Raw genomic sequence first — 14,066 nt, 5'->3', positions numbered from 1 at the left:
TGGAAAAACCCCGTGGTGTTCCTAGTGAACACCTTTTTGAAAGTTAACGTGGCAAACCTCTGGAAAGAGAGGGCTCCTCCGTGGGTATTCTCCTGCAAGGGATGGTTTCAGCCTTTCTTCCAGGAATGGGAGACAGGGGGAAGATTGAAGGATCTTCGCACACCGCACGGGCATCTCCCGGCTTATGTTACCCCGGTTCTGAAGATGATGCGCCGGTGTGGGAAGTGAGGTCCCTCCCGAGGAATCTCCTCGACATGCGGGTCTTGCTTTCGCATTTTCAGAGACCATTGGTCCTCAAGGACTGCCCGAATCGGGATCTAGAGGTTGGGTTAAGTTTGTTAAATTCTAGCAGGATCCCCAAGAAGTATTGGGACTTGACTTGGCGCTGCTTCCAAGGTAAGTTGTATGTGAGGGACAATTTGAAGCACAGGAGCTCCGTGGACAGGAATTGTCCCCGTGAGGCTTGTGCTACCATGCTGGAAAGCATGGAGCACTTCCTGCTTCATTGTCCCTTTAATACAGAGGTGTACAACAGGGTGGGCGCTTCCATTGGTTGGCCGCGGCTGGCCACTCTGTCCTATGCCGAGTGGGCCTATGGAGCGTTCAGAGACCTCGGGAGAAGGGACCGAGTCACTTTATTCTTAGTCAGCGCAGTGGTCAGGTACTTCACGTGGAACGCACGAGTTTTAGTTACGACGCAGAGTAAAATCCTCCGTGTAGATGAAGTTTGTAGCAGCATCCTAGGTGCCCTGGTGAAGGTGCGTTCTCTGGAGTGCGAAAGACTGGGTGCCCGGAGGGCGGCCCATCTCTGGAGGGGTTTCTCCTTCGGGGTGCCTTAGTCCGTTAGCGCTCCTATATCCTGGTGGTGGGCTGATATCTTTACAGCCTAGGTTTTTGTTTTGTATTTCTGTTCCCTGAATAGAAGGTTTGCAGGCATCGAACTTGAGCCTTGGGTGGTGAGTATGTAGGTTGTGTTCTGTGAAGTTGGTTTATGTATATATTGTATATAGTGTATTGTATATATTGTATATAGTGTGTATAATAGAGGGTCTTAGTTAGGTTGGGTGGGGGGATTGGGGGGTTCAACGGCGGTGATAAGAGACTGATCTGGCCTGGCCCAGGCCCCGCCTGGGGAAAAACTTTGGGGCCTGATCCTAGCTCGGATAATTCCTGAACTTTGTGGCCAGAGCTGGATCAGGGGTGGCGGGATAGTTAGAGTAGGTGTGTGTGTGTGTGTGTGTGTGTGTGTGTGTGTGTGTGTGTGTGTGTGTGTGTGTGTGTGTGTATATATATATATATATATATATATATATATATATATATATATATATATATATATATATATATATATATATTTAAAAAAATAAATAAAAAAAATAAATAAATGAAAATATAATTTAAAAAAATAAATAAATAAATAAAATAAATTTTGTACACTGTATTGTATTTAGGTTTGTTGTGGGGTGAATGTGGTGGTGTAAGGGGGTGGCTGTAAGGTAAGGCAGTGGGACCAGTAGGGTTTTGTTGTGTTTGCGGTGTTGTATAACCCCTTAACGACCGCCGATACGCCTTTTAACGGCGGCCGCTAAGGGTACTTAAACCACAGCGCCGTTAATTAACGGCGCTGTGGAAAAAGTGAATAGCGCCCCCCAAAGTCGGATTTTCTCTGGGGTCTCGGTTGCCGAGGGTAGCCGAGACCCCAGAGAACATGATTCAGGGGGTTTTTACCGACCCCCGAGTTGCGATCGCCGGTAATTAACCGTTTACCGGCGGTCGCAACAAAAAAAAACAAAACGCGATTTGCCGTTTAATTTCTCTGTCCTCCGATGTGATCGCACATCGGAGGACAGAGAAATGTGGTCCCCGATGGCCCTCAATAGCCCCCCGATACTTACCTACCTCCCCCGGTGCTCCTCGTGGCTCCCGATGGGCGCCGCCATCTTTTTTCCGGGAAAAAATGGCGGGCGCACGCGCAGTGCGCCCGCCGCCCGGCACCCGTTAGATCTTTGGGGTCTCGGCTGCCGGGGGTAGCCGAGACCCCAAAGAACATGATCGGGGTCGGTTTGCACCGACCCCTGTTTTGCGATCGCCGGTAATTAACAGTTTACCGGCGACCGCAAAAAAAAAAAAAAAAAAAAAAAAAGCGATCTGTAATTCTCTGTCCTCTGATGTGATCGCACATCAGAGGACAGAGAAATAGGGGGATTCGGGGACCCTAACATACTCACCCGGTGTCCCTGGGTCCTCTTCTGTCTTCTCCTGCCAGCCGGCTTTTCCATCATGGCGGGCGCATGCGCAGTGCGCCCGCCATCTGCTGCCATCTGCCGGCCGGCAGGAGAAGACGAGTTGGGGCTAAAATTAGGGTTAGGGTTAGAGTTAGGGTTAGGGTTGGGGCTAAATTTAGGGTTAGGGTTAGGGCTAGGGTTAGGTACCGACGCACGTTGTGAAAATTGTGCACAACGTGGGCAGCGGATGCAGTTTTTCAACGCATCCGCTGCCCAGTCTATGTCCTGGGGAGGAGGGGGCAGAGTTACGGCCACGCATGCGCGGAAATGGCGGACGCGACGTACAAAAAAAAGGTTACATTGAACTCTTTTTGTGACGACGGGGGCTAAAGTTATGGTTAGGGTTGGGGCTAAAGTTAGGGTTAGGGTTGGGGCTAAAGTTAGGGTTAGAGTTGGGATTAGGGTTAGGGTTTGGATTAGGGTTGGGATTAGTGTTACGTTTGGGATTAGGGTTGGGATTAGGGTTAGGGTTGGGATTAGGGTTAGGGGTGTGTTGGATTTAGGGTTTTGATTAGGGTTATGGTTAGGGTTGAGATTAGGGCTGTTTTGGGGTTAGGGTTGTGATTATCTTTAGGGTTGTGATTAGGATTATGGATCGGGTTGAGATTAGGGTTAGGGATGTGTTGGAGTTAGGGTTGGAGTTATAATTTGGGGGTTTCCACTGTTTAGGTACATCAGGGGGTCTCCAAACACGACAGCCAATTTTGCGCTAAAAAAGTCAAATGGTACTCCCTCCCTTCTGAGCTCTGCCGTGCGCCCAAACAGTGGTTTACCCCCACATATAGGGCATCAGCGTACTCGGGATAAATTGGACAACAACTTTTGGGGTCCAATTTCTCCTGTTACCCTTGTGAAAATAAAAACTTGGGGGCTATAAATCTTTTTTGTTGGAAAAAAAAATATTTTTTTATTTTCACTACTCTGCATTATAAACTTCTGTGAAGCACTTGAGCTTTCAAAGTTCTCACTACATATCTAGATAAGTTCCTTAGGGGGTCTAGTTTCCAAAATTTGGTCACTTGTGGGGGTTTCTACTGTTTAGGTACATCAGGGGCTCTGCAAACGCAACATAACACCCACAGACAATTCTATCAAAGTCTGAATTCCAAAATGGCGCTCCTTCTCTTCCGAGCTCTGCCGTGTGCCAAAACAGTGGTTTACCCCCACATATGGGGTACCAGAATACTCAGGACAAATTGGAGAACAAATATTGGCATCCAATTTCTCTTGTTACCTTTGTGAAAATAAAAAGTTGGAGGCTAAAAAAATCTTTTTTGTGGGAAAAAAAATTTTTTTTTTTAATTTTCACTACTCTGCATTATAAACTTCTGTGAAGCACTTGGGCATTCAAAGTTCTCACCACATATCTAGATAAGTTCCTTGGGGGGTCTATTTTCCAAAATGGGGTCACTTGTTGGGGGTTTCTACTGTTTAGGTACATTAGGGGTCTGCAAACGCAACATAACACCCGCAGACAATTCTATCAAAGTCTGCATTCCAAAATGGCGCTCCTTCCCTTCCGAGCTCTGCCATGCGCCCAAACAGTGGTTTACCCCCATATATGGGGTACCAGCATACTCAGGACAAATTGGACAACAACTTTTGGGGTCCAATTTCTCGTTACCCTTGTGAAAATAAAAACTTGGGGGCTAAAAAATCTTTGTTAAAAAATATATATTTTTTATTTTCACGACTCTGCATTATAAACTTCTGTGATGCACTTGGGCATTCAAAGTTCTCACCACATATCTAGATAAGTTCCTTGGGGGGTCTAGTTTCCAAAATGGGGTCACTTTTGGGGGGTTTCTACTGTTTAGGCACATCAGGGGCTCTCCAAACGCGACATGGCGTCCGATCTCAATTCCAGTCAATTTTGCATTGAAAAGTCAAATGGCGCTCCTTTGCTTCCGAGCTCAGCCATGCGCCCAAACAGTGGTTTACCCCCACATATGGGGTGTCGGCGTACTCAAGAGAAATTGTACAACAACTTCTGGGGTCCATTTTCTCCTGTTACCCTTGGTAAAATAAAAATTTGGAGGCAAAAAGATCATTTTTGTAGAAAAAATGCGATTTTTTTATTTTCACGGCTCTACGTTATAAACTTCTGTGAAGCACCTGGGGGTTTAAAGTGCTCACCACACATCTAGATAAGTTCCGTAAGGGGTCTAGTTTCCAAAATGGTGTCATATGTGGGGGGTTTCCACTGTTTAGGCACATCAGCGGCTCTCCAAACGTGACATGGCGTCCGATCTCAATTCCAGCCAATTCTGCATTGAAAAAGTCAAACGGTGCTCCTTCACTTCCAAGCTCTGCGGTGCGCCCAAACAGTGGTTTACCTCCACATATTGGGTATCGACGTACTCAGGAGAAATTGCACAACAACTTTTGTGGTCTAATTTCTCCTGTTACCCTTGTGAAAATAAGAATTTGTGGGCGAAAAAATCATTTTTGTGAAAACAAATGCGATTTTTTATTTTCACGGCTCTACGTTATAAACTTCTGTGAAGCACTTGGGGGTTCAAAGTGCTCACCACACATCTAGATAAGTTCCTTGGGGGGTCTAGTTTCTAAAATGGTGTCACTTGTGGGGGGTTTCCACTGTTTAGGCACATTAGGGGCTCTCCAAACGCGACATGGCGTCCGATCTCAATTCCAGCCAATTCTGCATTGAAACAGTCAAACGGTGCTCCTTCACTTCCAAGCTCTGCGGTGCGCCCAAACAGTGGTTTACCTCCACATATGGGGTATCGGCGTACTCAGGAAAAATTGCACAACAAAATTTGTGGTTAAATTTCTGTTTTTACACTTGTGAAAATTAAAAAAAATGGTTCTGAAGTAATATGTTTGCAAAAAAAAGTTAAATGTTCATTTTTTTCTTCCACATTGTTTTAGTTCCTGTGAAGTACGTAAAGGGTTAATAAACTTCTTGAATGTGGTTTTGAGCAGCTTGAGGGGTGCAGTTTTTAGAATGGTGTCACACTTGGTTATTTTCTATCATATAGACCCCTCAAAATCACTTCAAAGGTGATGTGGTCCCTAAAAAAAACATGGTGTTGTAAAAATGAGAAATTGCTGGTCAACTTTTAACCCTTATAACTCCCTAACAAAAAAAATAAATTGTTTCCAAAATTGTGCTGATGTAAAGTAGACATGTGAGAAATGTTATTTATTAACTATTTTGTGTGACATATCTCTCTGATTTAAGGGCATAAAAATACAAAGTTTGAAAATTGCAAAATTTTAAAAATTTTCGCCATATTTCCATTTTTTTCATAAATAATCGCAAGTAATATCTAAGAAATGTTACCACTAACTTGAAGTACAACATGTCACGAAAAAACAATCTCAGAATCAGCGGGATCCGATAAAGCGTTCCAGAGTTATAACCTCATAAAGTGACACTGGTCAGAATTGTAAAAATTGGCTCGGTCATTAAGTACCAAATTGGCTCTGTCACTAAGGGGATAATATTTGGTTTAGTATAATGTGTTTATAGTGTATATATTGTATATAATATTGTATATAGGATGGTGTGAATGTAGTTGGGGTTGTATATAGTAGTATGAATGAAGCTGGGCCGGGGGTCTTATATGATTTTATACTATTTATTATGTAAAATTTTACAGGGGTATTCATGTAGTTATGAGTATTTTGTTTGTTGTCTTTTAGTTTTGCTTTATTTTTATTGGAATTTTTCTTTCTCGTCCCTGATTTGTAGGTCATGAACTTTCTCCATTTTGGTTCCATTTCTGGTTTATTTCTTTGTGATTTTTGTCGTTTGTTGTCGTCTGATTGGAGCTTTGTTCTTATGTTTTGTTCTGTGGTGTTTTATTTGTAATGTATCTTGGTTATTGTCATGTAAAGTATTTTTATTTTATTTAATAAAAGACCTGGAGGATAAGACATGATGTGACTGGATGTATAGTGAAGTCCTGGCTGACATGTTGGTTTCTGATTGCTGCAGGTGAATGCGGATAGCTCACACTCGTCATCTCCGTCCACGGTGATTTCACCACAGTCGGCAGCACAGTCTCCGTGTGATCCGGACACCGTACCACAAGTCACAGCTCCTCCTGTGCAGACGCCACCAGTAAGGCCGCATCCTTTTCCTCGGATACAGTCTTATACTGGGGGATCGCAGGAGATCAGACACATTGTGGAGCCCGAGCCTGAACACCCCCATGAATGCAAGATGAACACAGGACCATCGAAAAAATCTGATGACCCCAATCACATTGAGAATGAGGATTTCTGCGCTGTGTGTCTGAACGGCGGGGAGATGCTGTGCTGCGACACCTGCCCGAAGGTTTACCACCTGTCCTGCCACGTGCCCGCGCTCCTCAGCTTCCCAGGGTACGGAGTCACCTCTAATTGTGGGCACCACCATGTGGGGCGTCCTATGCTGCACAAGGAAGAGCGATGGATCCATGCGAGGCCACGTTCACACCTCCAGTATGTGTCTCTATTATACTTATCCTCCGACTGTAAGACACAAATAGGAGAGGAACAAATACAGACGTAAAATACTGAGCCATTACTGAGCGTGTGACCGTGGCCTCAGGGCGCATACAGACGGCCGTATAAATGGGCCCGAGCTCGGCGCTCAGCAGATTGCCCGTAGCGTTCATCTTCATGCATTTGTATGCAGCCATCTGCGCCCTGCACCCCGACCCTGGACCCTGTTATACAGCCGTGTGATTGTGCCATAAACTGGGGTCAGGTTTACAAGACCTCAATTTGATGTAAAGGAGTAAAAATATTTTTCATTGGGTCATTAAAAGGTTTTTCCTTTTTTTACATTGTTTAGAAGCCCCCTTACTAACTATGGGTTCCTGCATATAATATGTACTTCAGTGATGGGAGAGGGGCACGGGTGTGGGACGCACACAGCTGAGGTACGGGCACAGGCCAGGAAAGTGTACAGCCATGGTAAGGGCACGGGGGACAGACAGGTGCGGGGGGGGGGGGCACAGGTTTGTGATTTTCCAGAACCCTGGAGACAGAAATAGGAAATCTCCAATCCCATTTATGATGGTAGATACAGAACAGATCGCTGCTGCCCCATGCTGAGCAGACAGGGCTCTCGCAATACTGGATTTCTGACCTAGGGGGCGCTAGTTTCAGGCATTTTGGTGATATCTGATGTGCTTGTTGCAGAGGTGAATGGGTCTGTACACTGTGTCGCCATCTGAGCAAGCCGGAAGTGGAATATGACTGCGATAACACGCGCTACAGCCGGGAAAATAAGATCGAAGCCGGGATGTTACCGCACCTGGACACCGCAGATGAGCGGGTGAGACCCTAATTATAAGCAGCGCCATTTATTAATAACGACAAAGTATCTGAGCTCACCATGTGTGATACTGTCTGCTGAGCCGTGTATCTAATCCTCTCCTGTGTGATACTGTCTGCTGAGCCGTGTATCTAATCTTCTCCTGTGTGATACTGTCTGCTGAGTGGTGTATCTAATCCTCTCCTGTGTGATACTGTCTGCTGAGCCGTGTATCTAATCCTATCCTGTGTGATACTGACTGTTGAGCCGTGTATCTAATCCTATCCTGTGTGATACTGACTGTTGAGCCGTGTATCTTATCCTCCCCTGTGTGATACTGTGTGCTGAGCCGTGTATCTAATCCTATCCTGTGTGATACTGACTGTTGAGCCGTGGAAACAATGCGTGGAAACACGCACGCGGCGGCCCTGCGACTCCGGACATGCTGCGCGTCTTTTCAGACACAGGGCCCTATGCGAGGGGTGCGATGATCCCGGATGTGTACAATGAACACATCCGGCATCATCGCGTCCCAGAAAGGGGGCGGGGCTTAGCGCCGAGCGGCTTTGCCACTCCGACGATACCGCCGGCCATCCTGAACGTGGACACATACCCTCAGAAATAAGGAATGAGTGACGGAACAGGAATTATTATACATATATCAAATGTATTAAAAAGATTAATTAGAATTTACTAAATCCAGAAACACAAGAACACGTGTGCGAGCCGGGAGCGGCCGACCAGACGGGTATGACGGATGCCGTGTCAGGCCTAATGCAGGAAGCAGCCCGGGGGGTGGGGGGAGCAGTGGTGAAGAGTGCCGGGGTTGGTCTCGGTACTTGACACTGGTGTTCTAGGCCGCCGCGGGGAGGCGGACTCTTCCTTTTAACCATTCTTTGCCTTTTGTTCATTCTCTGTACTTATCGCCTTGCATTCAATCCCTAGATGACATCATCTCTGCCGGTGTCACGATAATATGAATATGCCAGGTTTTGAGTATATTCCTAAAAAGTCCATGGCTTTTCAGACACACGCTGTGGACTTTTCCGACCCCCCTCTTCACTCTGCCTAGAAAGCTCTGCTCTCTTAGCCTGCAGGCAACTCCCTCCCCCCTGCTATATGGCTGTAATGTGAGACCATCGTGCCAGCTCCACTGAGGAATTGTTATGGCTTTGTGCTGGGAAAGCCAGTCCTCTCCCTAAACCCCTCATCCCCCTCCCATCTGATACTAGCTAAAACTGGTATGGCAAATTCCAAACCTCATGGGACTCTTTTGTTCTTGAAAAGTTATGTATATTGGCACCGATCAGGGATAGAGATATAAAAGTTACATATTCTGGATGTCCACAGAGAGATCTATAACTCACTGAAATCGCTAGGATTTAAGCCAACGAAATGCAAGGAATGGATTTCTCCGTAAGCGGGTCATATACCTACGCCGTGTTTATACTTAAACAAACCCCCCTGACGTGGAGCACATCATGATCCTTGTATTGTTCTTCTACGAGGTTCACACAGCGAGTTATGTATAGAAATGGTTTGTCATAATTCTAAGAAAGGGGAGTATTCAGCCTCTGAGTGAGGTCACCACAGGGGTTTTGGGCAAGGAGATAAGTGAGGAAGAAATCAGTCTTCACTAGTCTTTTGTCTAGGGTCTAGCTGCAAGACAGATCTGTGATGCATCTAGATGTGTACCCATCCCTAAAGAACATCGTCAGCCATGAGATGAAATGATATGAAAGAACTGTAGCGTTTTTCTACTTTAATCCCATTTTGTTTGTAATTGTACTGTACATACGATACGTACTTGTCTACTTTTATAATACCTTTTAATACTTCTGCAAACACGTTTTTGGAGTAAAATATGTAAAATTACTAGTTTTGTTTCTCCTTGCTCTATAACGAACTGTCACGTCCTCAGAAGCGAATTACGCTACTAATTTGGGTTGGCTTTCTTATTAAGAAATCGGAGCTGGTTGCAGCGGATTTGTCCTGCGCGTTTGGGAGGCTTTGTAGCGACGGATGGCGTTGATAATTATTGTTCCCACCTGAGTGGGAGTAGTTATATCACCCTCGCTGCAGTGTGCCCATTAGCCAGTACAAAGTAAGGCAACCTTTCTGGTGACTAATTATCCTAGGTGCAGTACCCTGACTGACCTGAGCGTAAGGGGGGCGCCAGAGAGCTGCAAGTTCCAAATCGGAACTGGGAAGTGGGATATAGATAAACACCATTCAGAGAGGAACAAGGGGCAACAAAACAACCCCGGTTCATGACAAATTGGTGATTGGTGGGGAAGATAAAGATATCCTCCCCGTGAACCGTGACAGCCGGCTTTGCTCCGGGGTCGCTCATGTGTTTCCTTGTGAACTGGTATATTGTTAATTCCAGTTATGTAATTTGTATATTTTATACTGTATTTTAATAATTTCCTTTCCTGTATTTTTTTTTATTTTTTGTTGTTGTTTATGTTAATTTTTTTTGTGCATTTTTGAGGACAATACTCTCTACCTCTTCTGCAGTTGTGTTCATTGCTGTACGGAGCTTTATAACCTGACGCCATGTGTTTCCATTACAGCGGTGCGAGAAGATGGTGCTGTCTCTGTACTGCAATAGTCTGAGTGTCCCGTTCCAGGAGCCGGTCAGCCCTGTCGTAAGTGTCATTCCTGCACCATCCTAGGGGAGGCGCTCTAATAAACCCTGATGGAGAGCGACACATAGAACACTGTCACATTATCCTCACTACTGTACCTGCCGTCTGCTGCAGATTATCCCACCTAAGTACCCCACACTGTCACATTATCCTCACTACTGTACCTGCCGTGTGCTGCAGACTATCCCACCTAAGTGCCCCACACTGTCACATTATCCTCACTACTGTACCTGCCATCTGCTGCAGACAATCCCACCTAAGTGCCCCACACTGTCACATTATCCTCACTACTGTACCTGCCGTCTGCTGCAGATTATCCCACCTAAGTACCCCACACTGTCACATTATCCTCACTACTGTACCTGCCGTGTGCTGCAGACTATCCCACCTAAGTGCCCCACACTGTCACATTATCCTCACTACTGTACCTGCCATCTGCTGCAGACAATCCCACCTAAGTGCCCCACACTGTCACATTATCCTCACTACTGTACCTGCCGTCTGCTGCAGATTATCCCACCTAAGTGCCCCACACTGTCACATTATCCTCACTACTGTACCTGCCGTCTCCTGCAGACTATCCCGCCTATTTCACAGAGCAGCGTCTCTACAACACCCCGACCCTGAGGCAATAACTACGTAGTGCCCGTCTGATATAGCGATGGTCCCAGAAGCACAGTCTATAGTACCGCAGGAGGGAGCGGAGCACAGTGGCCATAGCATTAGATACCGCAGTATCGTAGGGATTCTTATATCGCTTATTGGACTAATTGCTGTGTTATATGCACGTCTTTTAATGAAGGCACGTCACTATTACCAGATTATAAAGAGGCCGATGGACCTGTCAATCATTCGAAAGAAGCTCCAGAAGCGACATATCCCTCATTACTCCGCCCCCGAGGAGCTGGTGTCTGACATCAGGCTCATGTTCTGGAACTGCGCCAAGTTTAATTACGTAAGTGACGGTGTGAAGGACGGCACGCGGCTGTGGCTTGTCCACATCATCAAAGCACATTCTAAATGGGCCCAGAGTAGAAACTTCATAATAGCGATTTAATAATGGATACTCGCCTTCTGGATGGGCACTGCTTCTCTGGGCTACGCACCGTGTTCCCCGCCAGTCTCCTGGCTGCTTCTTCTGGAGGGGAACATCACAGTCACATTTGCAGCCTTCACATTTTGTCTGCTGCTGAAGACGGGATTGTTTATTTTGGCTCGGACAAAATGTGATGGCTGCAGCCGATCAGAGATGAAAATGTGATGGCTGCAGCCGATCAGAGATGAAAATGTGATGGCTGCAGCCGATCAGAGATGCCAACTAGCTGCAGCGGAGCAGGACGAAGCCGGGATAGCTTGTATTTAGAATCTGTAACTTTAGTGGAAGTCCCCTTTAAGAAGCCATTTTACTGGAGTCCTGTTACTTTGCAGAATATTCCCAGCCTGTGATGGGTGATCCGGAGCGAGGACAGCTCTGTGGCTTGGCAGATGGGCGCAGAGGAGCCTCTGACACCGTTTCCACACGCCTGGGCTGCGGATGCATTTGCTCAGACTGTATAAACATTAGTTTAGGCTTCCATCATTAGCGAGGCCTTCGCCAGTTTAAATAACAGAAGCAATTAATGTCATTTCTGCAGTAAGACGATATCTTGGTCCGGCGCCAGCTCATTTCACTTGTGCTACAAACCTGGCATGGCCGGCTGGTGGGGTACCTGATACCAGGAGTGGGGGCGATGATGAATGGGGCTCAGTACAGAGGCTGTGTGCTGGAATAATGGGTCACCAGTGTACACATCACACGCACGCACACAGTCACAGTGTGCAATAGTGCAGAGGAGGTCTCCAGGGCAGAACTTGGGAGGCTGACCCCAGGATTTATGCTGCGGATCTGCACCAGAGCTTCCATACATTTTCTATGCAGAATCTATAAGTTGCACGCTTCAAAACCCCAAGGTGCAATCATTTACTTTTGCATGTGACTAAAAGGTGAAAACCCCATTCATGAGCATTGGATGTAGATTGAATTTTCTGCACTGACTCGGTGTCAATTTATGCAAACCGATCAGACGGCACTTCATGTGGTGGATGAGTCTGCTGTGACTTGGGGTACCCCGGCCCTGAGCCAGCGCTGCACCATCAGCTGCCCGCTACTATGTAGTGAATACGCCATGTGCGCCGACCTAATAAACGCTTTATACAATGCTGTGATTTGTAGGAAAGCAGCGTGACAATATATATCTGGGCACAACAGGAGCAGATATAGATGAGTGGGGTCTGTGTAAATCCCTAGGGGGACGGTAATGGTGGCTGCCACAGGGAGATACTAAACCCAAAGGACGCATGTGGTCCATAAACAGCGCGTGCGTACACAGACTTAAAGGAAATAGGATTAAACGGATCAAATCCTCCCCCCTCCTGCAATGATCACGTCCATCGTTCACATGACTACTGCAGCCAATCACTGGCCACACGAGAGCGTAACTGCAGCTTTCATATAGAATGTCATCACTGCAGGACCAGGGTCTTGGTTTGTTTCTCCCCTTTAGTAAGACTTCTAATGTCCAGGTGATTTTCTTTATGAAGGGATTACTGTAATGAACGGCAAATCTCATGTCTCTCCAGGAAGACTCCGAGGTCGCCGAGGCGGGGAGGGACCTGGAGCTGTGTTTTGAGGACATGTTAAAAGAGACTTATCCGGGCCGAGCGTTCCCCTTCCCACAAGACGAGGACTCTGACACAGAGGAGATTGGGGCGGAAGACTGCCCCCTGAATCTGAAAAGCTTCCACTGGCCAAACTATGGAGCAGAGTGTGCACAGCCGAAGAGAAGGAGGCGCCACGCCATGAACCAGAAGGCCAGAGACTTCAGCCTGTGCTAGAGCGCCCCCCGCGGGCAGCGCCCGGCCAGCATGGCGGCGGACAGTGACAGCCACAGCAGCAGCATATGGCAGTACATACTGTATGGTACTACTGCTCCTCACAAGCACCGGCTCCATGTAATATCTGCCCACACTCACAAAGGAAGGAAACCTACAAGGTTTATACAAGGGGTGTACTTTTATTTCTATGCAGAACCTGCTGATAGGAGGAGGAGATCCCTCACTGATCTGACAGATAATGACATATGAAAGGGACCGTCCCTCCGGATCAGCTTCATTGTATCAAAGCGGCCACCACAATCCCTGCTCTATACAGTACACCTATCTCTATGTGACCAATATCACTCTCCTTATAATGCTCCAGCACTGTAATAAGATGTGACCGATATCGGCCGCTCTCCTTATAATGCTCCAGCACTGTAATAAGATGTGACTGATATCGGCCGCTCTCCTTATAATGCTCCAGCACTGTAATAAGATGTGACAGATATCGGCCGCTCTCCTTATAATGCTCCAGCACTGTAATAAGATGTGACTGATATCAGACGCTCTCCTTATAATGCTCCAGCACTGTAATAAGATGTGACTGATATCAGACGCTCTCCTTATAATGCTCCAGCACTGTAATGAGATGTAAGCGATATCGGCCGCTCTCCTTATAATGCTCCAGCACTGTAATAAGATGTGACTGATATCAGACGCTCTTCTTATAATGCTCCAGTACTGTAATGAGATGTGACCGATATCGGCCGCTCTCCTTATAATGCTCCAGCACTGTAATAAGATGTGACCGATATCAGACGCTCTCCTTATAATGCTCCAGTACTGTAATGAGATGTGACCGATATCGGCCGCTCTCCTTATAATGCTCCAGCACTGTAATAAGATGTGACTGATATCAGACACTCTCCTTATAATGCTCCAGCACTGTAATAAGATGTGACTGATATCGGCCGCTCTCCTTATAATGCTCCAGCACTGTAA

General features: G+C 46.5%; 1 protein-coding gene across 1 annotated transcript in view; it reads left to right on the top strand.

Annotated features, from left to right (window-relative positions):
• Window positions 1-13,518, top strand: part of TRIM66 (tripartite motif containing 66) — a 37,606-nt gene extending 24,088 nt beyond the window's left edge. Inside the window, exons 13-17 of the mRNA XM_077286621.1 lie at window positions 6,250-6,638; window positions 7,443-7,578; window positions 10,134-10,208; window positions 11,011-11,163; window positions 12,828-13,518. Of these exons, the coding sequence (XP_077142736.1) occupies window positions 6,250-6,638; window positions 7,443-7,578; window positions 10,134-10,208; window positions 11,011-11,163; window positions 12,828-13,082 (1,008 nt within the window). The 3' untranslated portion in view covers window positions 13,083-13,518. The remainder of the gene's footprint in view (window positions 1-6,249; window positions 6,639-7,442; window positions 7,579-10,133; window positions 10,209-11,010; window positions 11,164-12,827) is intronic.
• The last annotated feature ends 548 nt before the right edge of the window (window positions 13,519-14,066 follow it).

Source organism: Ranitomeya variabilis, chromosome 2 (assembly GCF_051348905.1).
Source record: "Ranitomeya variabilis isolate aRanVar5 chromosome 2, aRanVar5.hap1, whole genome shotgun sequence".
Classification (NCBI taxonomy): Eukaryota; Metazoa; Chordata; class Amphibia; order Anura; family Dendrobatidae; genus Ranitomeya; species Ranitomeya variabilis.
The sequence above is the reverse complement of the archived record's forward strand: the minus strand, read 5'-3'. Positions and strand labels throughout refer to the sequence as shown.